General features: G+C 33.3%; 1 protein-coding gene across 1 annotated transcript in view; it reads left to right on the top strand.

Annotated features, from left to right (window-relative positions):
- The window catches only part of LOC139691088 (tetratricopeptide repeat protein 39C-like), a 30,327-nt gene extending 2,799 nt beyond the window's left edge, over window positions 1-27,528 (top strand). Inside the window, exons 5-10 of the mRNA XM_071588834.1 lie at window positions 4,254-4,451; window positions 16,075-16,243; window positions 18,355-18,553; window positions 21,218-21,490; window positions 23,701-23,957; window positions 25,763-27,528. Of these exons, the coding sequence (XP_071444935.1) occupies window positions 4,254-4,451; window positions 16,075-16,243; window positions 18,355-18,553; window positions 21,218-21,490; window positions 23,701-23,957; window positions 25,763-25,876 (1,210 nt within the window). The 3' untranslated portion in view covers window positions 25,877-27,528. The remainder of the gene's footprint in view (window positions 1-4,253; window positions 4,452-16,074; window positions 16,244-18,354; window positions 18,554-21,217; window positions 21,491-23,700; window positions 23,958-25,762) is intronic.

Genomic DNA, 27,528 nt, shown 5'->3' with positions numbered 1-27,528 from the left:
TAGCTAAAACATGCATTACATGGAAATGGTTATTAGCCAGCTATAATTATTTTCTAATTATCCATGTTTTTAACAGAGTACATAAATGAATTACTATATGTAGTATACTCATCAGCCTGTTGTGAGTTGGTAATGATTAATTTCATAACCTAGAAGACATTTTTTTTAAATAACTGGCAGGCAGTAATTCAAATACATAAGCAAGTATTTATTCATTGGTATTTTCTAAGAAAACTGATTTAAAAAATTCTGAGCCATGTAAAAGTGAGGATGTTCAGATTTCACTCGTATATGCAAGGCTACTGGCCCACAAAATCCAGGAAAAATCAGGAAATTTCATCTTTGAATTTTAGAGCATAATTGAGTCACCTCTCCAAAGCCATCATGGTCATTTTTCATATTTCTAAGCTCCGAAACATCTTATTAATGACCATCCAGGCAATGAGTTAAAAGGTAATGTAGTAATAGTAATGTTGGAGATTTTAGCTTGGAAAGTTAGAGATAATTCAAGGACTTTCTCAAAATTATTTTTGAGAAATTTCTTTTACTCTTATCATGAAGGAATTCCACAAAGTTAAACCTGAAACTGTGATATTTAAGAAAATTTGAATTAATTTTTCATTGAAAAAAATTACAAGAATATTTTTAAAGCAAATTGTCAGTTTAAGCCTGTAAAGATTAGTGTGCAGTGACTGTGAAATATATGCAGTACAGTGAAACCTCCTAATACAAACTTAATCCATTCCACTATCTCTCTCGAAAAGCAAAATGCTCATTTAGTGAAACAACTTTTTCCGTATAAATTAATGTAAAATACAATAATGCATTCCATGCTGAAAAAAAATAAGTTATGTGCAAGGTTAATTCAAAGAAAATTTGGTATGCATCGTTTAGGATCATGTTCACCTTTTCTTCTTTTGTGAAATGAAGCCACCGGGAATGTGAACTCAGTTTGTAAAAGCAAAAAAAGAATCACAATAAATTATTAATTATCTATGATATGTACCTAATTCCTTTTTTGCTAGTAAGCTTTCTTGAGGCATTTGTTTTCGATGACACTTCAAAATTTGGTAAAAATGTGACTCACAATGATTGTTAAATAAAAATATAGTGCGCATTGCCACTGTCTTATCATGGTGATGCCTCATACACATGTTATGCAAAAAGTCACTCGTTAAACAAGTCATTTTCAGGACTAATATTTTTACTCATTATGCAAATTACTAGCTATGTGAGGTGTTCATTAAGCGAGGTTACCCTAATTTTGTCTATGTATCTTCATAATAGTAAAACATATCTTCAAATCTAAAATTCGGATGAAAACAGTGACTTACTCCTTGACTGAGAACTTTATATTGTAATAAATGACTGACCATAACCGTTATTGAGAGTGGCTATTGCTCAGAGATGCATTTATTAATGTTTATATTGGATTTAATTCAGAGAAGCCATTTATTACCCCTTTTTTGGAGGTGCCTGTTAGTTTGAGTGTCCATTATAGAAAGTTCCATTGTACTTTTTATAAATGTGTTGTCTCAGGCATAACTTTATGGAATTTGCGTAACATATTGAAATTAAATAATTGACTTTGTAATTCCACACACAAAAGTGTTTGGAATTACAAAGTCAATCATTTCATTTCAATATTCCATTGTACTTAATTTGAAACCTTTTATTAGGTATGAAGTAGAAAATTAAAGTGATTATTTTTCTTAAGTTCCTAAGGTTTATAATGGTAATTCTTTTTGAAATGGCTCAATCTTGTTTGTAATTATAATATGGCCATTGCATATCTAATGGCCAATTTTTCCAAGGGCAACATTCTTATTTTAATTAATATACTTTGGTGGGCATTTGATTGATCAAATGCCTTGACTCTAAACTTGGCACCACTACAGAAAGCTATGATCTCTGGGAGCCTCTTTAGACTTTGCTCATTTATATTCACTTATCTTACCCAGTGCTATCTCACCATGTAAGAGTACATTTTCCTTAGCATTACCATGAAAAATGCAAGTTTAGGGCCCCTCAACTTGTGAAGAATAGTGCTTTTTATGAGCCTGCCCTTTTTTGCAATGAATAGACTTTCCCATCAAATGTTTTCTGCTGCCAAATCCCTTACATTCCAAGGTCTCTTTTAGTTTTGTATCCATGGGAGAATTATCGCTCATCACATTTTTTTCTGTAGAAGCAAAGGATTGAATGAAACAAGATACCCTAGCCTCTGAAAAAGTTTCTCCTCAGGCTTTATTACATCTTTTCCTAGATAATGAAACTATTTAGTTCATACTAGGTCTCTGCATTTACAGCAAGCCATATAGTTAATGCAAAATTTATTTGGCTTATTGATGTTTATTGTTCATCATGCCCATTTTCCACTGAAAATAGCTGGCTTTTGGATGTATTTATTTGCATCCACAGAGGGAACATACCCCAACTATCATCAAACAGCTCATTTACCACAAATATAAGTTTCTCCTGTGGATTCTCCTTCTGATTTTTCTCTCATATAATTCAGTGTACTCTTATTATCTGGTACATCATGACGTCAGAGAACCTGAACAGTATAAACCTTAGAAACAAATTTGCCATCATTAGGTGGTCAACAGTTGTGTATTGATTGATTTATCACTTAAATAGGAAGTAGCACTGATGCAGAACTAGGAAGATAAAAACAGGTGTGGTCCTTAAGGTGCTACTTCCTGTAAGAAATTTGGGAATAGTAAGATGTAAATAACATTGATGTGATTATGAGTAAAAACTGCCATCTCAACAATTGTGGTCTTTGGTTCATACTTCTTGTTGAAATAGTATGGTAGAACATGGCTTTGAGGCATTTGATTTAATAATTTATTGGCAAAGTGCATGTGGCAAAATGTTTTCTCAAGAAATGTAACGTAAAATAATTAATGCATTAATTTGTCTGGTTGGTGTGCACATTTTGTTACAAAGTTGAGATATTGTTTATCTCTACTGCACTTTTACTAATGTAATACACATTCGGGTCCAAAGTGTTAAGGCTCCTCCCTCATTGATTCTTCTCAGTAGTTCACAGTTTCAGCTGCATTCGAACTTGAACACTCTAGAGGCATGTTCACATCACCGTCGAAGCCTTTGCTACAGGAAATACAGAATCCTAAGAAATTGCATTTTTAAGAGCTGATTTATTATAAACCTGAGTACATCAATCCTATTTTTTTGGTTACTTCGACTTTGATATGAAAAGTTTTTATTGCATTAAGTCTCACTGTATATTTAAATGTATGTTGGTTTGTACAAGGTGTTTACCGTGGTTGCCTGCTACCCTCAATTGGCAGCTGTGAGCTCATACCTGTAGGCAGTCGCTGAGCCAAATTAGGTCCTGATAGTTCCAAGAATAATAGAATATATGAGGAAGAAACAAATATAAAGATTACAATGCAACAATTTCGCAGTGTAAAAATTATTTGCCTTGACCCCGGGATTTTAACACTCAGAAATTTTTACATTGCAATGCACATTTAGTAGATCATTCCGTTAAAAGTTACTGTTGCAGCATCTCCAGCAGTTTCTTGAAATTTAAATAAAAAGATTTTCATTTTTACATAGATGCACTAACTTAATGCTGGTAAAATTAATGCTGCAAATACTGTGAGTCATAATATTCATCACATAATAAACTTCTCAACCCCCTCATTAGTCATTCTTCCCCTGCAGACTTACGCATACATTTAATGAATACTTAAATTTTGCAGCAGCTAACTGAAGTGTACATTTCTATGTTCTTATTGTTCCCAGCAGTTTTCATTAACCAAGATTTGCATATTGTGTGGATCAAAAATGTTAGAAGCACAGATGTAATAGGTCACAAAATTTTCTGTCTGTGTTTTAATGGTTGTAAAGTATTATTATTGTCATGCATTTGGAAAAATATGTTTTCTTTTATTAAAAAATATCTAGTGCCAGTGTGATGGATGTACAATTTCTTCATGCTGAAATATGTAGAGAAATCAGAGCTACCAATTATATTTGAACGTTACTTTTAGATTATTGGATCTAAAACTTTTGCAAGCTTAAAGTAAATGAATTCTTGAGTTTTAGTTTATAATATGGACAGATCTTCAGTTTGCCTTAAAAATGATCCAAATAGTAGATTTATTTGTGTTAGTGCATTGAGTGTGTGAATTTATTCATTCAACTGCTCCAACTCTACCTTTGTCCTTATATTGCTGAACTACTTCTACGATAATTTCTCTCCTTGATCATTCTTGCAGTATTCCGCCCAGCGTAGTATCCCGTCTGATGGCTGCAGTTAGCTTTGGATATGGTATTTTTCAATTGTGCATCTCCCTCCTACCACCATCTTTGCTGCGCTTAATCCACTTCTTGGGTTTTGAAGGGGACCGTCAAGTTGGGATATCTGCCCTCATGTTTGCCCGCCAGGGACAGGATATGAGAGCTCCTCTTGCCACGTGAGTTATGATATCTAGGATGCATTCCATTGATTTGGTGGATGGTTATGAATAAGTAGAGTGATAATTCAAAGATCAGTTTTTTTTTTGGTAGTGGGACTGTTAACAGAATAAATTTATTTTGTGAAAATAAAACCATTCTTTAGATTGGGTTGAAATGTTTGCTTTAAAATATGATTGCATTGCTGTTTATTAGAAATTACTAGCAAAACCCAAGGTTAGTGGGATGGTTTAACATTTTTTCCAGCTCAACACTAAAGTAATCAAATATGAAAATTACTTGGAGAAGGTTTTCATGTATATCTTTATGGCTATTCAATATCATTTGCATAACAGTCTATTCAATGAAGTGTTAAATAAGTATAATTTTGACCCGAATGCAATGCACTATTTATTTCTAAAATGGAAACCTTTAAAAAATGCAGTCAATCTATTATTTTCATATGGTAATTCCTATAAAATACATTGCATTTTTGTTGATGAATATATGCTATAAAAATGTTTGCATTGCTATTTAAATTCTCTCTCTAATGAAAAATTCATAAACTTATATGACTGTTTAGAATTTGCAAAAAAATGGTCAGGAACCGTATTTGTCTGCATTTTGGAACTACAACCCTCTGAAAAAATTATAAATATTCAGTAAAACATAATAGTAGGTACATGCACAGGAAACAAGCTGGGGTTTGTTAAGGGAAACTTATGATACTTGTACCCTCAGTTTCTTATGTATTCCTAATACAAAATAAGATCCATGTAGAAATCAAAGAGACAATACCTATTGATAATATTTAGCTAGGTGTGTCTAAGACACCAATAAAAAGTGTAAGATTGTTCTATAATGAGAAATAAAAAACTATTGGGACTAAGAAACAAAGAGGATCAACACAGTATGTTTTGTAATAATGAGGACAAGAATTGTAGAAGATAACAGACTGTTGCGAGCAAAGATGAATAAAAGGTTTTACTTGGCAATAACAAGTCACTAAAAGTCTAGTTATTTTTATTATTTCAACTTATTAACCCTTATATATATTGGTAATTTAAATTTTCTCTTGAGTTTCTATGAAACATCTGATAATATGCCATGTTTATGCTGTTTCCTGCCAATAAACAAGGTTGCCGCAAAGTGTCCCTTTCAGGCTTGTGCGAAACAGCTACCCCCTTCTAATGACCTTGAAAATGTTTTAAACTCTTTATGACTATAATTCTCTAACATTCTAAATATGTTCACTTCAAAGGTGGTTGATATAGGGCAGGCTCAAAGATAGGTATTTGCCAAGTACTGTGCTCAAGTGATATATCTGATTTGTTTAATTTCCCATTAAAATTTGTTATGAGGTGCAGTGTAGAAGAATCCAATGATGCCCCTACCATGTTAAAATCTTAGATCGATGCTAATGCTCCTTATGATGGAATCCTTCTAACATCTAAGCTGAAGAAGGATCTCAGGTTTTCCCAGCGTATGGCATTCAAGAAGTTCTCTCGGGTTTCCCACCAGGTCAGGCTGCAGTACCCCGACGTTTTGATGGCAGAGTCAGCCATCGAAACGTCGGTGTACTGCAACCTGACCCACTGGGAAACCCGAGAGAACTTTTTGAAAATCTAAGCTGAAGCAAGCATTAAACTCAACAGCAAAACTGAGTTACAACAAATTTGGGTTCATGTGTTGAAACATTAAATAACTTTATAATTATACTAGCAAGAATAAATAGTAGGGGCAAAGTGACTTCTGTTGAAATATGACTTTGAGTGGCTCATTAAAAAGTGATAACTTGTCATAAGCCCTGTGATTTCTAGACAAAGTTGAAGATTTTTTTACATTTTGTATCATTATACTCAGAGAAATTGTTGAAGTCTATCTTGATTTGTCCAATAACTATGACCCAGATGTATTCCAAAGAAATTGTGGGAGATGCCGCGACAGTAACTTTTAACGGAGTCATCCGCTAATGTGCATTTCAATGCAACAATTTCAGAGTGTAAAAATCATTCACCTTGACTGGGATTCGAACCCAGATCCCTCAATATCTGGTCGAGTGCTTTAGCCAGTTAAGGTATCAAGGTTTCCTCTTTTGTCACAACATCTTGTTCCTTTTAAAAAAAAAATCCCCAAAATTTCAGCGTTTAAGAGGATGCCTTGATAGCTTAACTGGCTAAAGCACTCGACCGGATATTGAGGGATCTGGGTTCGAATCCCAGTCAAGGTGAATGATTTTTACACGCTGAAATTGTTGTATTGATATGACCCACATGTATTGTTTTTGGGCTTAATGGTACTGAATCACTGAGCTACTATGATAATGTTAATAGTTACAAACTGTGCCTAACAGACATCTTTTAGCAAGACATTTTGATCAAGCCCCTCCAGGGCTGAAAAATAGCTAGACCCGTAATACTGCCTTCAAAGCACTAGACTCCATGCTTTTTGAAAACCCTGTAACATATTTTTTTTACAATGCCTTAATGAAAATGGTGAATTTGGTTTTACTTTGGTAACATATAGCTGTAATATTTGCAAAAGATCTAGGAGGAGGAGAAGGAAAAAGAACCATTGCAGTTCATACTAATGCTTGAAACAGTCTGTCTCTGAGTGAGGGGTTGACTAGAATCCAGATCAGCCATCAGTGCTGAAAGTTTTAGGCAATGTTATAACATTCGCTAATGACGATAATCTGATATCTAACAATTAGCAAGGCTTTAGAAAAAAAACAAGAAACATATTTGGGCCCTGTTCATAAAAATTTATGACCACTCATGAGGTAGAAGCTAATATGGCAACAATAACAATGTGATATAATTTTAATGTAATTTGTGGGCTGTACCATCTAGAACAAGAAAAATAATGCTGGATTCCTTGTTTTCAATGTGATACTTTTAAGCTCTTCATGTTAGCATAAAAAATCAGTATCTGATCTTACCTTGATTTAAATATATCTTGAAGAAGCTATGGTAACAGCTCAATTACCTCATGGAAAGCTACACTCTATTACTATGGTAATTTTGAATTATCTCATTCATTCTAAATGTTTTTATGAACCCTAGCAACCTGCTTATAATCATTTCCCCCTGTAGTTCCATTATGCATGTTAAGTAATTTTTAGAAGAAGTGCTGTAGAAAAATTTCATAAATTGATTTCACAAATACATACTTCATTGATGTAATAATCTATTGATTGTTTTCTCTGATAAAACCATCTCATTTTAATGTAAATAAGAATTTTTGCTTAAATTATTTTGAAAATGCTTGAAAAATGTTAGTGCATGTTGTATTTGAGCTCTGGGTAGAAGTGGGAATTTGAAATATATATGTACACACCTGTTCATCCATTTCAATGTTTCACCAAATGCATTTTGATTAAGGAATGGAAACAAACAATTCAATTAAACAGTTTCATGTGAATCATCTCACTTTGTTAGGCAATGGGTAATGTGAGAATTTATTAGTGTACAAAGGAGTGTATTCAATTTAGAATGAAGTTATTTTAATGCAATTGTTGAATTTTTTTAAATTTCACAATTTCTTCAACTTTATATGCATCCTTCCAAATTGCGAATGTTTTTTTCTTCAAAGTTTTAAGAATTTTAAAATGTATTTCATGTAATACCATTGATACTTTCTATAAAAATCATAAGCTGTGCATTACACGTTCTCCTGTTAACCTTCCAGTGGTCTTTGGGGTAAATAGACTTGGGTTTTATTCTAGTGAACTGGATTATTCAGGCACGGAAATTTAGTTCATTTCAGCATTTATTCCAAAATTACTTTCCCTAACATCCTATCTATCAGGAATGAAGAGCACATCCTTTTATGCTGACATTGAATGCCTGTGATTTTTAAAATGTTCCATGCTTCCCAATGAGTCACTTTTATGGCAACACAAATGGTGAAATAATTTTTTTGAAATATAAAGGAGATATCATTTTTTTTCTCATAGTATGCTTTACAACCAGCTGTTAACCTTAATTGTCTTGGCATCCTTTGAATGGGCCTTGTGCAATGATTTAATGGAATTTACTGTTTGAAATAATCTCAGCTCTTAGTGCATCGTTGTAATCCAATTGCTATTATAATTACTACCACATACTCATACATTTCGTGTGATGAAATTGTCTTGAAGTTGAAATTTTATTTTGTTACATTACATAAAATTTAAATTTCATGGCATTTATATGTCCTTTCTAGTAATTATTTATTCATAATACTCTAACACATACCAGTTTTGTTCATACTGACTTTGGAATTTCCTATTGTAAAGTACCTACGTGTAAGTTTATCCAGGTAAATTTTTAATAATATGTCAGGTTGGAAAATTCTTTTTGAAAAGTAGCTTTATTTTAATGTAAATGCAATGGTTGATTTTGATTCTCACAGGACCAATAATTTAACTTTTAAAAATAATAACCAACCAAGCCACAGTATATATCGTTTACTACCAGATTTTACCCATTACACAGGTTTTACCACAGGACACATGCATTATATTCATAGCTGTGAGAACTGCACCCCTCATGTTAATATTTTAATATGACAACTTTTTTTGTATTATTATGAATAATTGAAGTACATTGACTGTCAATTATATCTAATAATTCCCACTTCTAACCATTAGCAATTTAATTTATGAGCTTTATGCATATCTATGTACATAGAGCACATGCATTTTCCCCATTTCCTCTTGCAATATATGAAGGCTCTCATCAATTCATCGTACTTCATTTACGACATGCTGAAGGAGATTCCAACTTTACTATGTATTCAGAAATGCCCCTGTCTGACCATGGCACTTCTAAGATTCAGAGAGGTAAGAAGTACAATGTAATAATTAATTTATTATTATTTTTCATGAATGTTTACATTTTTCTCAGCTTAATTCGATTAAAATATTGAGATGGAAATTTGAATGTTGCATGGTTGAGTTACAGTATAATAACTATATTTTAATCTCTATAAGTTTAAACTGAACCCATTTCTCTTTCTTCCTTTTAACTTTGCAGAACTCATGCCAGGCCTGCAAGGCCCATTATGCATTTATTTTTGCCATAATTTCCAACAATTGGTCATGATGAGCATGAGTCTCTCCACCTTTCCCCCAGTCCCTTAGTCATTATTTTAAAAAATTTCAGATTTAGCGTCTTTAGTTGGTGTACTCACATGGCCAAAGAAGGGCACATTCTCAGGATTCTACAAAAGTTACAACTTTGATACTTTCCTTTTTTACTTTGCATGCTCTTATTTGGCTTTCGGCTACAAACGGAACTCCTCTTGTGTGTGCCAATTCAAGTGAAAATGAGTTATTCATCTGTCATGCTAGTCTCTATGGTTAAATTTCATCATTTTATGAAGTGTTTCTGATTTTTGTCTGTATTGTGTAGGGTATTATGTATAATATAGCCAGTTGAGAGAGTAAAATAAAGAAACAAGGCGAATGGGCTCGTTATGAGTAGACATGTTCCTCAGGAGGCACTAGTTCTGCAGAGTTGAAATGCATGATGTAATGGTAACAAATGGTATAATTTTTGTGCTTAAAAATATGTACTTCCTTATCATAGTTTAGCATGCTTTCAGGTATATTTTGCTTGTTTAATTAGTTTCAAATAGCATCATTGCCACAGTAATCTAACCAGTGTGGCATTAGGAGTATGGTGTGCCATTAAATCAAGACAGATCCAAGGATGCTTATATTGCATGTCTTTTAGTTAAATTGGTTGGTTGTGGGTTAGGTATTCTACTAGTAAATAAGCAAACATTTGTGCAATTGTATCATTGAACTGAAATTGTTGAGAAGCAACATGCTACTATATATAAGCCATTTTTATCAATCATTACTGATGTTTTGTGAAGAAAAAGCTGAATTCTGTGAATTGTTTTCTTATAAAAATATATGCATTAATTTACATGAATGACCTTTGTGACATTTTGGTTTTTTATTGTAAGTATGGATTCCCAGCTACTTAAAATAACTATGAGATGCATAACTGGTGCAAATTTTATTAAGAATAAAATTATCTTAAAATAATGTAGAGTTAATTGACCTACCTGCATTGGCTGACTTCTTCGATTCCCATTCATGTTTTTAGGATTTCAAATTTTTGCATTAATAATACGAACAGAAAAGTCAGAATTGAAAGTTATTACTTGCAATTGACCCCAATTTGCAAAGAATTTAAGTGGTACGTTAATATTTATTAGCAGTCCAATGCCTCTCAAATTCAAAGTATATAACAAGTTATCTAACTCTTTAAATGATGTTGGGAAGCACAGAAATTTCAAATGCCATTAAAAAAATAACTTTTGGAAATTTAAGCTTATGAATTTCATTAATTCACATCATCTAGTCCCTGATAACCTTTGTACAATCCACTACATGTTGCACTTATATTTTCTTATCAGGTGTGATCACCTCACTGTCACTGTTCAGTTGTATTCCTTTTCATCACTTGTTTTGTTATGCAAGCCAAAATTAATAGTTTTGGCCTTAAAAATTATCTGTTTTTATGTTAAGTTTCACAGATATATAGAATTGTTATTATTTTTTCATATTGTTGTGTTTGTATTAGGCCATAATTGTGTTCAGTATCTACCATCTTATTGTGAAATCAACTATAAGAATGGTTAAGGTTAGTGAAATACATGAAGTTATTTTTAATGGCAGTGATGAAGAGAGCCATGAGAGGTTCAGCTATAAAAGTTTTTGCTCATTAAGATTTTAGACCTACAGTTGTTGGTCATGATATTATAATTTCTCCCTGCATTCAGCAGAGCACTTATTTCACTTTTGTTCGTTGATGTGGCATCTGGCTCTCTCATGATGTAAACAAATGCTGAGGCCATGGCAGGTGAAAACAAGGTACCATAAAGCATGTACTACATACTTGGCTACTGTTTTATTATACATCCAAATGGCATGATTATTTTTGTCTTCATTAATTTATTGCACTGTGGTACGCTTTTTTATACATATACACATCCAAACCATATTTTCTGGCATATAAGACACACCTATTTTCCAAAATTATGGTTGACAATATCAACTGCATGTTATAGGTAAAAGTTCGAACTCTGTTGGTTAAAAAAGGTGCAATCAAGGGAAAGAATGGACTAATAATATTTTATTAGAACTGATCATGACAAAACTGTGTGCTCTTTTTACTCGGTGGAATTATTTGTTTTAAAAAGTTACCCAAAAATTAAATTTGTGTTGAGCGATCCCGTGGATTGTTAAAACTCTTTCTTCTGTGTTCCAATGGGAAATATGAGTACATCTTATATGCCATCAAAAATAGTATGTATAAAAGATATATATATAACACTTATGTGAAAGTCTCATGGATGTGAATAATAATGTATATGAAGTTAGCACTAGCAAACAGAAACAAAAACACGGGAACCCACAAAAAAGAAAGAAACTCTTATGTTTTCAAATTTTCAGTATGTTCTTGACCAACCAAGATTAATTACTGGAATGAAGATCAAGAAAGGCTAATGAAAAATATGAATATGATTTTGTATGTGCAAGGAAGACTGAAAAAAAATTCTCTGTTGTAACACTGAAACCACAAATAATTAATAAATCTCTCTTTTCTGGTAAAGAAGTGGAAGATAAAATAATGGGATTCATAGTTTTTATAGGATCTTTATGTATGGCCATTGGTTTTATTTATGCATAAAATAGGAATACTACTTTAAGCAAAAGCTTGCCCTTAAAATTTTTCATGGATATTAAATTGTCTTTTCTGAATTAGTTTGGGGATTGGGATGGTGGGGTAGCTAACATACTTGCTTCCCATCCAGAGGGCCTGGGTTCGAATCCTGGCGGTAGCCGATATTTTTCAGAGGTATCCCAATCCCTACTTGAGGTGGAGAGTATTTAGAGTGAGTACGCTGTCCGTCTGATGGGACGTTAAGCTGTAGACCCCTTGGAACCTTTCGTTAAGAGTAGGCTAATGCGGATGCCAGGTTTCTCTCCACCCTTCATTATTTCCCGCCCATCCATAATGGCACAAAAGACCTCAGCTGTCAGTCGCCTCCCCTAAAAACTACTACTACTGAATTACTTCACCTTGTTTTCAAATTCTTTTCCTTGCAATAATCAGGATTATGCTTAGAAAAAAGGGTTTTAAATAAAATATTTTATTCATATTTAAATTATAAACCAGTAATATGTTCACATTGAAACTTCTCATTAGGACACATGCCTAGGAAAGCAACCTAATTTGAAGCTTTATTTGATTTGTTTATGTAGGTTTTATGTACATGTTAAAGTATGTATCATAATGAAATTTTGCATTCTGTTTTGTGCAGTTTAAATATCTTCATTAGTCTTGTTTAGCATTTTGAGTTATTTTATCGAGTAAAAGAGTTATTATTGTTTGGTGCATTTGGTAACAAGGTCAAGTTGTTGCATGGACGTAAATTGAATGAAATTTAGTAGATGCTTGCTTATTTTAACTTTCTAATGAAAAATTTTTTTGATCAATACATTGTGCAAAATATTATTTGAAAGTTTTTCAGAACATGTTGAAATGTCTATTGATCATGAAGTATTCTGCATTGTCGGGTTTCACCACGTCGTTGTTTGATTCTGACAACAGTTTCGCCGAAGTTGCATTCGGCGTCTTCAGGTCAAAGATGAGGGACTCGGAATTTTGCCACCCTTATATAGGTGGTCCCGTCTAGTGGCTGCTCGCTGATTGGTCCATTCCGGGAGAACTCTCTTCCACGCATTGTGGAGATGGTAGCCTTCATCTCTGTTAATGTTCTCCGGGTTTTTTTGCTATCTCAATTGCTTCTCTAATTAATTGTGGGTAGTATCTACTCTCCTTGGCTATTATGTTTGCTTTTTGGAATAAGATCTCGTGACTGGGTTCACTCCATTGGTGTTCTGAAATGGCCGACAGGTGAAACTGCTTATTTGTTGCTGCCCGGAGGTGTTCCTTCATCCGAACTTTCATTGAGCGGCATGTTTCCCTGATGTAGGCTTTCCCACATGAACAGGGTACTGTCTATTGATCATGTCTTTAATAAATGTCATTTAAGCTCCAAAAACATTCTTCCTGTCTATAAAAGAATTTTTAGAACACTATTATCAAGCATTCACTTAAACTTAAAATTGAATAAAAAATTCAGTTATAGATGCCTAACAAAAACACTGGCATGTTGGCAATTGATTAGCTATAATGCAGTGACTTTTATGCCAAAATCGTCTCATTCAAAGTTATTACAGCCTTGTGGTAGGATGATAGGATTGTACATGGGATCTAAACCAAGATTTGTCTTAAATAAGCGAACATTTTTCTTCCAAGTATGTAAAACACTATTAAAGTACTTGGTTAAATATATATCCATTTTTGAGTAAAATAAATTTGTAATCAAGGTGCCATGTGAAATGCACAGTAAAAATTACCCTATTGTCTTGGCATTATGACTGCATTAATTATAAGATGCTTTGGTTTTTTTTGGCTACTTGAAAAAACGACATGATGGGTAGTTATTGTAAGGAAATTATGCAGAAAACTTGCCATGCAGAACTCAACATATTTTACCATGTAATTTAGCTGAACGTGGTTAATTAATCAAGATAATATCCTTTTTGGTGAAATTTTACCAAAGAAGTTTAAATGACAGTAAATTATCATAAACAATAGGAAAGTGATGAAGGATCTCAGGTTTTCCCGGCGTATGGTATTCAAGAAGTTCTCTCGGGTTTCCCACCGGGTCAGGTTGCAGTACACCGACGTTTCGAAGGCTGACTCTCCCATTGTCTTCAGGGTGAATAACTTCAGAGTCAGCCTTCGAAACGTCGGTGTACTGCAACCTGACCCGGTGGGAAACCCGAGAGAAATTCTTGAAATGGGAAAGTGCAATATTATAAATAGAAATATAACAATAGGTAAGGCACTTGTGTGTTTCATGAGGAAAACAAAATAGGCGAGTGCATAAATATTAACAGGAGTATAACTGAGGTCAGGTCAGATAGGAGTGGTTATGATAAAAAACTGAGAACCCACCGGAAATTCTCCCTTTTTATTGCTTTAGATAATAGAGCATACATTTTGGTAATTAATTGGTAATCTGTTATGAATGAATGTTACAATATCTTACTCAGAATACTAATGCCTTTAAATTCTCTGAAGGATAGTCATAATCCTTTTTCATTTCATTTGATTTTTATCTATCTTCTAAGATTGTATGCTTCTTAATGATGTTATTGTTCCATTTTTTAAATATTTATTCCTGAATTAATATTCTCTGAATGTCTTTTAAGAATCTTGTTATGCATAAAGTAATTTTTTATAAGGCACCTTATTTATACTGCTATTCAGGAATTTAAAAAAAACTTTCTATTTGCATAAGCTCGACATCTCCCAGAAGGATATGCATTGTTTTTCTATGGAATAGCAGTAGTCCAGGTACATATGGATAGTTCATTTTGTCTGAAAATAGTCAGGTTTTTACTTTTCCAGAAAGTTTTGAAGAATATCTTCATATAGCGTACACTCCTAAAAGTCAGTTTTTTATGCATATTATTTTTTCTAGTAAGTGTTAATATTTAGAGTCTGCTTTTGTTTTTGTGCTATCATAGTTATAATATCTGTATCTTCAAGAACATCTTGTAGAAGCTTGTTCCATAGTGGAATTTTAGATTTTACAAAACGTCCTGGCCCATTGGTTGTAGCAACCTGGTCTGATATGAAGCAAAAAGGCATCAGTGTGATAATCAGGGTTTTAAGTTCTGATTATCATGAGCAAAATGATACATTATCATTGAGTAAAATAGTATTGAGGTAGGTCAATATTTTTAGAATACTTTTTCATGCCTTGTACAAATCGTCAGCCGCATTCATTGGCTGGATGTAAGAGAGTATTTGATGGAATTAAACTTCCCAAGTACCTCAAAACCCTCTGTAGTTATTATTTCAGATGATCTCTAAATTTTGAGAACAGGAATTGAGCTAGAATCCAAGAAGTTAAAAATATATAAATAAATACTTGACTGCTCTTGTACTGAAGATATTAACTGCATATTTTAAAATCTTTGTAGTATTTTTTTAACATCTTAATTTTTTTAATATCTTTTAATAAAAATTTAAGAAAAAGTGTTGGAAGAGAAGGTTCTTTTTAGTCGGCTGTAGAAATATTATCCTCAATACAATGTCTCTTTTGGAAAATGGAATAAGTTAGAAGCCATTTTAAACAAACACATGAAAATGTTGGGAAAAATACCCTGCTGTTTTGTAAATGTGCCATAGTAAATGCGACAGAGTTTTTCAACTGATGTTACATTGCAGTGGTGATTTATGTTAACTTTTATCGCGTTTAGTCAATAACATAGCTGTTATTTTATTAGTTTAGTTCCTTTTGATAATTATTTGTTGTGTTTCATTGAATAATCATTGTTTCTACTAAATATGAACTGTGGGATGACATGTTATTTTGATTTTCATAATTTAGTTCTCTACTGGATTCATTCTGAGCCTCCTCTGAACATTATTTATAATATTTTTCATGCATTTGAGGCCTTTCAGCTCAACTTTGGTATTTCTCCATTTTTTCCATATCAACTAATTTCAAGGTGGCATAATTATGATTTTTAATTAATATTTTAATATTTTTTTCCAGTTTGGCTCTCTTGTGGTACCACACAATAGTCCGCCCATTTTTTGCCTTAGATGGTTCCAATGTGAGAGCTGGTGTTGAGGCAGCCCAGCAATTGATTGAAGAGTCTCAAGAAGAATATGGAAGCTCAGCACTATTCCTTTTCTTCAAAGGTCGGGTGGAGCGCTTGAAGGTAACTTATAAATGTTGTGGCTGTGTTTCTTGTACTCCTCTTCATAAAGACCTTTTTAGTTAGAATTACAGTAAAACTTTGATTTTTTTGGAATTTGTGATGCAAAAAAAATGGGACTTCAAAATATTTAGGTTTTAAATTATTAACCTTAAGGAAATCAAACAATTATTTTTCCTGTGAAATGGTGATGCCATATTGTCTGTGCATTAAAATGCCAGGCAAATGGACCTGTCAAGTTTGTAATAATTTTGTTGAGCTATATTCCGGAAGGAAGTTCATTTTCCCACAAGTGTTTAGTTTATCTAAGAAAAAAGTAATATCTAATTGCAGGCATTAATTGATGGTTCTATCACTGACCTAATTTATGAAATCAGCATAGCAGATGCTTTTGAAGGTATTTAATTGAGCTATTTTTTTCAGTTCTCATATCCCCACCTGCAAAATAAGTGTACCACTTGGTTTTTTTCTTATGATGCCATTGATTCCAATTATGGGGCTCAAGTGGAGCACTTAAATTATTCAGTTATGATGAGATTCATATTATTATCCTTCAGAAGTGGACCTTACATTTAGTCAGTACTGTGCTAGGGCCTTCATTTTTCCTTTGACCATTTGACAAAACAGTATGTGCATCTTATGCTTGTTGAAACTATATTATTTCTATGTCTTGATAATTTCAATTTCTCTTATCTGTGGTTATTTTCCATGAACTTTCGCGGCAGTAAATCATGTAGCAGTATTGTTAGAGACTAAAATGATCAATTCAAGAGAACGAGCAATGTATGCATATTACATATTAGTAAAAAGAAAATGAACGGGATTGGTTCACATTGAAATTTAAACAGTAAATAAGTTCATAAAAGGCAAATTTCTTTGGAAATGCCATATCCTGATTGGTTAGGCACAACCTAGACATTTGCATGTAACTATCATTGCATCATAAAATTTTATAAGGTTAGAATACCACGGTGGATATGGTAGTTTTGATAAAATTATATGGATTTTTGTGGACTGAGTAAAGAGTGCATCTTAATTCTTTGGAGCACCCTTAAAAGCAACACACTACTGCTATGAATCTCATTACATTGGAACCTTGCTTAACAAGCACTTCGCACAGTGAGTAATTTGCATAGCAAGCAATAATGTTTTTTTATGGCTGGCTTGAAAAGTGATTTTTTGCCTAATGAGTGATGAGGAGAGGGTGATTCCTGGAATGATTGCATGCATGCTTCCTCAGCTTGTACTTTGCACTCATTCCGTTAGCATCTTTGTGTCGCTAGTGGTCAGACATTTGTCCAAAATTATGTTCAGACATTTTTTGTGATTTTTTAAAATGCAAAGTTCAATAATATTTTATTGAATAGTTTTAAAAATGTCCTCAAAAAAAAGCCTCAAGAAGACATCATGAGAGAATAAAAATAACTGTAGAAATGAAAAGTAAAATAATTGAAAAGGAAGAACTAGGTGTGAGTGTGGCTGATCAAGTATGCACATACAATTTGTCTTCATCAGCCATTTACCCCTGTCCTCTTGGACAAGGACAAAATTAATGAGAAAGGTGCTTCGAAGGGAGTGACAAGAATATCTATGCAACCATTATGTATTCTCAACGATTTTGAAAGGTTAATTCTCATATAGATAAACGAAGAGCAATAGTAAGGTGATGCTCTTAACTTGAATATCATTTGTGAGAAGGAAAAAGTGATTTATGCCTACCACATTAAGAAAATGCTAGTATTATCAACGGCTGAAGAAGAAGTATTTGAGGGAAACTATAGGTGGGTTTGAGAAGTTTAAGAGAAGGATTGGCACCCACAGTGTTGAGATGTATGGTAAAGCACCCAGCTCAGAATCAAAGGCAGCAAAGAACTTCATCAGAGACTCCAAGAAGCTTGTAGATTCTGAGTTCATTGGCATTCTTCATTTGCTTTTAGCAAGAGACCTTATGTTTTATCTTTAGTTATCATATAATAGAGAAGAGTGGGTGTTTAAAGTTAACCAGAAGGATTTATTATAGAATGTACAGGTATTTAATCAATTTTGTAAGGAATGTTTTTTTATGAGCCTATGTTTTTCTTCTTGGTGTTTCTTTGTCTTTTCCAAATCAACAGTCCAATGTAAGTGGTGCTTTAGAAGCATATGAGGCAGCAGTACAAGCATCTGCACAGCGAGAAGTCCAGCTTCTATGTCTTCATGAGGTCGGCTGGTGTCATTTGATACATTTAAGCTGGCAGCCTGCTCATACATCCTTCCTTAGACTGAGACAAGAGTCTAGATGGTCCAAGAGCTTTTATGCCTATCTTGCCTCAAGTAAGTATCATTAGAGTTGTATTCCTTATTTTGAAAGTTTTCTATTTTGTGTGCTCTTTAAACTTAATGAAATTTTTTTGTACTCATTTAAGTAAGACCAAATTATTTGAGTTGTAAAAATCAAGTTCTTATTAGGTAATCTACCGGTTAAGGTAGGTTTTTGGATGGACAAAACTACCAAATAAATATTTTGTGACTCCTAAGAAAACACAAAATCCAGCAGCCTACTCTAAATCAGGTCCCTCTTCATCTCTGAGTACTTCCTTCCTCCCTTCATCCCATCCAACATCCCTATACTATTTCTGCCCTTTCCTCGTTTGCCTAACATTCTCCCCTCTATTACAGTCTTCAACATCCCACTGCTGATCAATATGCCCCTCATCCATTTTTCATTCCTCCTTAGGATTTCTCCCAGCAAACCTCTCTCTTCGCCCACAATACCTAGCTCTTTCTCGTTTATTTTCCTTTCAGTCCATTTACCTTCTCCATCCTTCTCCACACCTGCATTTCAAAAGCCTCCAGTCTACATCTATCCTCCAACTTCAGTGACCATGTTTCCCTGCTGTACATAGCTACGCTCCATATCAGAGTTTTTACAATTCTTTTCTGAATATCTTTACTCAACGTTCCTGTCATAAACGCCCTCCTCCTTGTGAAAGCCTCTTTCCCTTGTGCAATTCTTCTCCTTATGTCCCTACCACTTAGAGCATGTTGGTCCAAAACACTTCCGAGATACATAAACTCTTCTACCTGCTCTAGTTTTTGCCCTCCTGTTTTAATGTTTAGCTTAGCCTTTTTCTCTCTGGAAAATCGCATAACCTTTGTTTTATTTATATTGACTGTCATCCCATATCTATCGCACTGAATTTCCACCCAGCAATGCTTGCAGCCCCTTGGCTGACTGACAAACTAGAGGTTGGTATTCAGCAAACTTAACTGCTTTTATGAATTCCCTGCAGACTTTCATACCTATCTCCAGTTCTTCCCATACCTCTTTAATCATTTCCTCCACATATACATTGAACTACACAGGTGATAATGGACAACCCTACCATACTGCTCTTCCTAACACTGCCAATCCGGACTCTCCGTTCCTCACTCGCACTTGAGTAGTCTCAGACATGTATAGGTTTCAGATTAGTTTTCTGTCTCTGCAATCTATTCCTATTTTCTACAATTTACTCATTAGTTTTTCCTTATTCAATGTATCAAATACATTTTCATCTACAAAGCATGCAAATACGTCTATCCTCGCCTAAGTATCCTATATTTCTCTGAAAATCAAATGAATAATGTTAAATTATGATATTCTCAGGATTGAGATTTATCTTTCCACCCATGACAGAATGCTTCACTGGGTCTCATAAATGATGGTTTCCTTCCACAATTTCCACCATACACAATGGGCTTAGGCCATAAGGACTTGTTTTGAAGAATAACAATGTAGCTGGATCTAAGTAATATAATGAAACAATTAAGTACTTCCAAGTAGGTGTCTTTTCAGAAACTCAAGCACAACATGAATCACGTCAACGATAAAATTGTCTTGTTGTGATTCAATTTTTCCAGATGTATCAGCATCAAATCATTACCATCAAGTCTTTTATGAAGATGATTTATCTATGCTTGATTTTTGACTTTTACTATGTACTTTATTCAATTCTAGACTCTCCAGATGCTTCTATTTTTTCTGCCTTCCTAAATCCATATTTTTCTCGGCATGTGATATACCTGTAGATTCCTTGAAGTCTGGTCCATTCTTAGTGTTGAATCTTAACACATATACAATGAAAGTGACTTTTTGGAGTTGATGAAAGTGTGTCGGATGATCTTTTCAGCTACTTTTTTCTCATGTGATTTCTTATCAGAATTAATTTTCACCTTGTCCATTTGCAGAATGAATGTTCACCAGTCTTCTAAAACACCATTTTATTCTTTTTCAACGTTAATGTCAGTTCTGTTGGTTTTTATGATGTCATTCATAAAACAAAAATGTCTTGATTTTGCAAATTTCAATTGTATTGATTTTTACATTGTGTCATTTTAGAAAGAATATTTGTGTGTTCAGTACAATACTTACAGTAATATTTTCCTCAGTATATTCAATATGTTGATCATTGTTTTGTACTTTTATAAGCACATAAGTTTTGTACTTTTGACAGCAGTATGAATAATAAACCAATGAAGTATAGATAACATTTAAATTCAATCTCATAGAGAGAGATTGTCTAGGCATAGAACCGAAGGTATTGAGATAATGACATTACAGTATTAAAAATGAAAGTGTTTATGTCTAAAAATCATTCGCCTTGACTAGGATTCAAACCCATATCCCTCGATATCCGGTCGAGTGCTTTTGCCAGTCAAGCTGCTGAGGCATCTTCTTACATTCTGAAATTCTTTGAATTTGTCAAAGATTAGAATTGTTAAAAAAAATACAGAGTATAAATACCATTATGGCCAACACACAACCTGATCAACTAATGACCTAGTCAGATCATAGTCATCAGTCAATGTCCAAGTGTCTAGAGACTCAAATAAAATTCATTTCCTAGTGAAATGAATTTTATTATACTCTCCTTATAAGATTGTCAAGTGTATTAAATATGATTATAAATAATTGTATAACCTGAGTACTTTATGTATTTGTTTCTTATACTTCAGTATGCGCTGGTGCTTCTGGAAATTTAGATGAAGCATTAAGCTTGGCTCATGAAGTCCCGAATTTGGCAACTCAGCAACGTAGCACTCAGCTAGAAACCTTCATTTTGAGGAGGGTACAACGTTTTCCAGATCCCCAAAATACGGTAGAATATGAGAATGACCAAAAGGTAACCATTGATCAGCATCAGTGCACACTCTTAGCTTTTGAGTTGCTCTTTCTGTGGAATGCCCTCCCATCATGCAGCCCGGAAGGACTAAACTACATCCTTCAAGGTGAGTACCTAGTTTATTAGGAAAATTATGAGTAGTAGATACAGGCTGTGCTGAGTGGAAATGAAATATTATTTAATTCTATAATTGTAATTTTCCACAGTGATTCTTTGCATTCAATGTAGTTCAATGCCAATCCATCATTATCAGGTACAAGTTCAGTATTTCTAATGATATTCATGAGGTATTTTTGTCCATTAACCCTTTCAGTGTAGCCATATTCCCAGAAGAATTTTAAGGAGTTGTTACTGTTAGTAATTAGAAAACTTTATGAGATATGTACTCTTATTCTAAAAACCACGCTTTTGCTAGTTTTAACATTCTTAGTTCCATTCCTAGTACATGCCTCCTTTCCCTTTTCCCAATGGTTTTTACTGTTTTTATCACTGTTATTTGTTAATTTTACAGTATATTGCTGCATTTCTGCTGGGTATGATACTTTTAAAGCTCTATACTCTATGCACATGCATAGGAGGGCATTTGTGAAGAAAGTTGATAGAATACATTAAATTTAAGATTGGCAGACTTGGCCATTACTTGGTAGAAATGATGAATGTTGGGTAAAATATGACTGTATCCCTCTGGGCATAAATTGTTTTACTTCACTACCTGGTTTCATCAATACATTTTTACTGTCATTTTTAGTTAGTGTTTTCTGGAAATAAAATGGTCGCACAAAAGGCTAATGAGATCCTAAATGTATACTTTTTATTTCAACTTTGCATGAGCTTGTGTAATAAAAAAAATCCTTTTAAAACATCTCATTTTTAACAAGCACATCCATTGCTTCACCCAAGTTGTGTGATTTTTTGGGTACCAGAACTTCCTGGAAAACCATATGTGGAACAGGAAAAGGTTCTGGCCCCCCTACCCTGATGTGTGAATTTCACTCAGTTTCACGCGTTGGGCTTAAAATTGGGTGAACTCTACCATCACCTATCAAACCTACCTTTGGTTGTTTGGTTTGGTAACTGTGTTTATAGGTTATCATAATAAATACAGAAGCCATGTTATTGGACATAAATAAAAATCCTTCCATCATTTACTCAGTGTCTTAGTACATCGAAAAATCTTAGGCAATAAATGTTGATGCAAAGGCTACAAATGTTACCACTTAAAAAGTACTGAATTCTAGTATATATATTTTATGATATTCCTTTTTGGCATGAATATTAAAAAAAAAAGTTCTAAGCACAAAGCAGCTTTATGTTCCTAACACTTGAACCCCACTTTTCCTCTGCCCTTTCCATCAGCCATTTTAGATCTTGTTGGGTACACAAAACATGTACTTGTGACATACTTCTCCTTGGTAATAGAATATGGCTGATGATGCGCTATGAGTTAACCTTCCTGCAGCACCTTTGAAAATATCATTAATTTCAAGTATATCGTCCAAAAGCACTGTTGAAGTCTTCATCAAGAAAGAAATTATGGTCAACTCTTCACAATTTATTTCATTGTAAGCACAGAATGATTTTGTGATTCACATCAATTTCAGATAGAAATACAATTTTCCCATAATTTTACTATTTAAAGCTGGCATATCGAATAATTGTACACCTTACTCACAAATATCAACACCAGTTTTGGATAGATTATAATTCTGCTTTGTCTTGTGATTACCTAGTATACATGCATGCCTTCTGATCAGGAAAAGTACATGATTAATCTTTCCATATCATACCAAGCAGACTCCTGTTGTTGCTTGAAAGAAAGCATCACCCTTTCTCAATTAAGATTTTAGTAGCATTTTGGTGAATTTTGGAGTGGGTCAGATTTTCCCTTTCATTTTGTTGCTTAAAATTGGGGTCCAAACCTTGCATGGGTAATGCAGTATTTGTAAATACAATAGTATTTGATGTATGGTCACTGCAAGTGGAAAATGTACATTTTGATTATTTTTCCCCCGTTTTATAGTTCTCTCTTGTGGCATGTAATTCAGAAAAGTAATGAAATTTAAAAATTCATTGGATACATTTATGAACTCAATGCATATGCACTACTTATGAAAGCCATCCATGTTTTTCTCTATAGTAATTTAGACCAAAGAAAAATACCTTCAAAATTCATAGGGCTATAATTTTGAACCCAATGGTAATATAATCCTGGTGTCTAAATTAACTACTGAATATGATTCCTAAATTTCTACTTGACTGTAATATAGGTTTTAGTTTGGCTGAAGTTGTATTTTTGTTCAAAAATGATTTTTACAGAATGTGATGAAAGCAGCAGGGAACCTATGCAGGGACTTAGTCAGCTGCTGAAAGGCGCTACTTGGTGTTGTCAGAGGAGGCCAGAAGAAGCTGCTGTATGTTTCCGAACATGCCTAGTTCAAAGGGGTGCTCTACCTGGAAGAAGTAATGGGAATGAAGATGATGAGGAGAACATTGTGGAAGAGCCTCAGGAAGATAGGCACATTACAGCTTTTGCCTTGTATGAGTTGGGTACATTACTCAGCAAACATTCAGAGGTGAGTCAAAGGATAGAATAAAATCACAAGTTTCACATCTCCTGAATACTTATTCCATTAATGAGAATTAATGGTAGAATTATATGAGAGAATCTTACTCCAAAGGTTTCTGCTTACTTGTAAAACTCTTGGAATTTTACTGGGAAAAATTTGTGGGTATAATGGAAAAAAATATATTTTGGACACATAATAGGAGGGAATTCTGTCATTTTGAGTTTGAGATAATTTGCCAATAAACTTTCAGGTGAGAAAGAAGGTTTGTAATGACAGTGATGCGTTACTTTTTTCCTATGTCCTAACAGTTTTATGTTCAGTTTGCTTATGGCTCCTTGTGGGGTTTGCTTTCTTTGTTTATGGGAAACGTGCACTATTGTTCTTCTTCCCTGGTACTACAGAAATTGTTTTCTTGCCCTAAGGATGATTTTCAGGCTTTGCATTTATTAGTAATACAATCAAAATACTCTTAAATTTTTTACGCTTTCATTGAAATATATCAACCAGTCTCAGTGATTCTGCATCATAATCGAGGTCTACAAACCTTCAGGATTTGAGGATGCATTGAAAGGAAGGGTTGTTTAAGATAGGGGAGAGAATGATCCTATGACAATAAATAAATTGATTTTCAATTCCAAAATCATTAAGATGTACAGCAAAAATTGTAATTGTTTTTGTGTCAGCCAAACAGGAAGGGAACATTATGTCAGAATGAGGGAGCATTAGCAATCTTGTTGCATTTGGGGCATTAAGTCAATGTTTACCAAGCGTGTGATGACATTGACGTTCCTTATTTTAATCCTACAATGTTGCATGCTTGTGACAAAGGTACTCCATTGGATTTCATGGAAAATTTTGAAATGTCAACGTTTTCGAAATTGTTAAATGAGATTGAGCCAGTCACCTTACTTCTCAGTATTAGTCCCATGGTCTACCTGACCACTTTTCCGACCTTGGCCTTAATTCCACGTGACTTTGATGTTATATATATGGCAATACTCCCTTCCCCTTCCTGAATTGTGTAAATTCTTCCTCCCCCCCTCTTTTTCCCTTGTACTTCTTTCATCTGACCTGCGATCAACCCCCCCCCCCCCCCCAATTCCTTTCAATGTATGAATTTAAATCATTTTGTCATCATAAAAGTTTATGATGCAGAAGCATTGAAACCAGTCAAGATACATCAAAATAAAAGTGTATAAAATTATGAAGAATTTTGTATATTCCAGTGTCTTAATTTCACAAGGTGAATTTACCGGTAATTAATTTTTTTTGGATTGATTTATTACTTTAATGTTCTACACTTTAAATGTGCCATTAAATTTTTCCTGCTTCCTATCAAAATTTACTGTCTTCTCCCATCACCTTTTCATTTGTTTCTAGTACATTATCTACAGGCCCCCCTTAGAAAGTAGACATGAAATCTTTGGGAAATACCCGGAAAATTCAAGGAAATACTTAATGGGTGGAAATTAGAGACCTTGTCATAAGATCTAGTTGGAAAGCATTTGTTAATTTTGAAATTCTTTTTTGAGTGCCCAACAGATGTCAATCTTAAAAATCACAGGATGCAAGTAACTTATTCTTTTTTGGCCTTATTCATGGACCATGAACAAGATTACATTTATAGAAGAGTAAATTAAAAGCATAAGATTACATGATGATGAGTCATCTCAAGCTAGGATTTAGATTAATGCTATTTTTAGATTTGTGGCCTTTTTAAAATGCATGAATATGCATTTTAAAAAGGCCACAAATTTTATAATGTATCATTGCTTTGCATTGCCTGCAATATTTCTTTCTTTCTTTCACAGACTGTGGAGGAGGGGAAATGCCTATTATTGCAAGCTCAGACTAACTACAGTGGATATGATTTTGAAAACCGTCTAAATGTACGCATACATGCTGCCTTAAGAAATATTGGGTAAAGTTTAGTATTGGGTTAGAGAGAAAAATAATTATTCTTTATGATAAATTTTGGTTCTAGTAATTCATTTTCCTGTGAAATCAATTTCTCACTCCAAAGTAATATGAAAAATTCAAGCCTAATTTGCACTTGTGTATGCCTTAAATAACTTATAATAATAAAATGGTGCTCTAATCACAATATAATGATGTAGATAGCTAGAATTATGAGGTGTTCACACCAACAGGTTTTGGTAGCTGGATTTACAGTACAAAGTTTTTGAGAGCACTTTCACTCCAGTAATTTATAAATTTATTAAAATATAAATAATTGGTTTTGATGGTACTTTAATATGAATGTTATATTATTATTCAAATTTTATAAAATGAATAAGCTGTCCAAAATGGCATTAAGCCTTTTCATTGTATTAAATTATTTAATGAACCTGATTATATATGTTGTCATCCGTTTTGATTTGCTGTTTAAATTCTTGTACTCAAATATTAATATGGTGTTAGGTGTGATTACTTATTCTTGCTGGTGAATTGCCTTAATTATGACCTGAAGTAATATCTTTATAACTGTCTACCTTCATTCTTTTTTTTATAATAGGTGTTACTTTCATGAAATCTTCCTTGTCTGTGGGTATTTTACATAGATAATTTTCAAATTAAATGCCACTATTTTTATTTGAAAAATTCAGTTAAATTAATTCATTGTTTTAAAATTAATTTGAGTGTAAAAATTAGATTTAGTACATAGTCTGATATTAAGGGTATCAACATTCAAAACAGAATTTTGAGTCATAATCAAAAGTATTTAATTTCTAATATTTATAAAGCACAATTGGAATATTTAACCATGTTTAAGATCATTTATCTTAATCGTTTAGTTGCTGAATGGCATGTACTATAAACTACCTCTGGTGCCTGCAATTTGAACAGTTTTGGCTAGACTTGTAGCAAATGGAATTGTCTAATTAGTGCAAATAGGATTATGAATCTTCACAGTGCATTTCACTAATTGCAGATGAAAATAATGCTTTGAGATAGAGTGAAGTTCATCTTAATATTTGCATATAATTATTTTCTGACATGATTAATTCATATTCTAAAATGCCCACACGCATTTTAATGTTTCTCCTTTTATATTGATAAACCTATTCAAAAGAATGGTTTCTACTCAATATTATGATGTAAAATGTCACCTAATGAACCATTTCAGTGTCTATTAAAAGGGCATTTAAATTAACATTCCAGAAGATGCTGTAGATTTAAATGGAGAATATAATTATGTGTGTCTTAAGAATCACTAAATGTATGATGGCAAGGGAGGCTTTTCCAAAGCATCTTATAATTTCAGATTTCAACCAGCCTCTGTGTAGTCTTTTTAAAAACTTAACATAACCGAAGCATCCTCACTATGGGGTTACTGCTTATGTACCTTTGTAACATTAATGTCACCGCTGTGAAAATTAACACCTTTGTACCTGTGTATTATAAAACCATGTGTTTGAGGGTACAAATGGGAGTTAACTGTTTATTTTCCCTTATGCTTTATATATTCTAATAAAAAATTTTCATTGTCTGGGTATAATTTTAACATAATACCTCTTCATTGTAATGCTCATTTTGAAGTGATAATTTCTTGCTTTTTTGGGTGATTTCTTGATTT

This window comes from Hetaerina americana, unplaced genomic scaffold (genome assembly GCF_022747635.1).
Source record: "Hetaerina americana unplaced genomic scaffold, ioHetAmer1.1.p SCAF_3, whole genome shotgun sequence".
Taxonomy (NCBI): domain Eukaryota; kingdom Metazoa; phylum Arthropoda; class Insecta; order Odonata; family Calopterygidae; genus Hetaerina; species Hetaerina americana.
The sequence above is the reverse complement of the archived record's forward strand: the minus strand, read 5'-3'. Positions and strand labels throughout refer to the sequence as shown.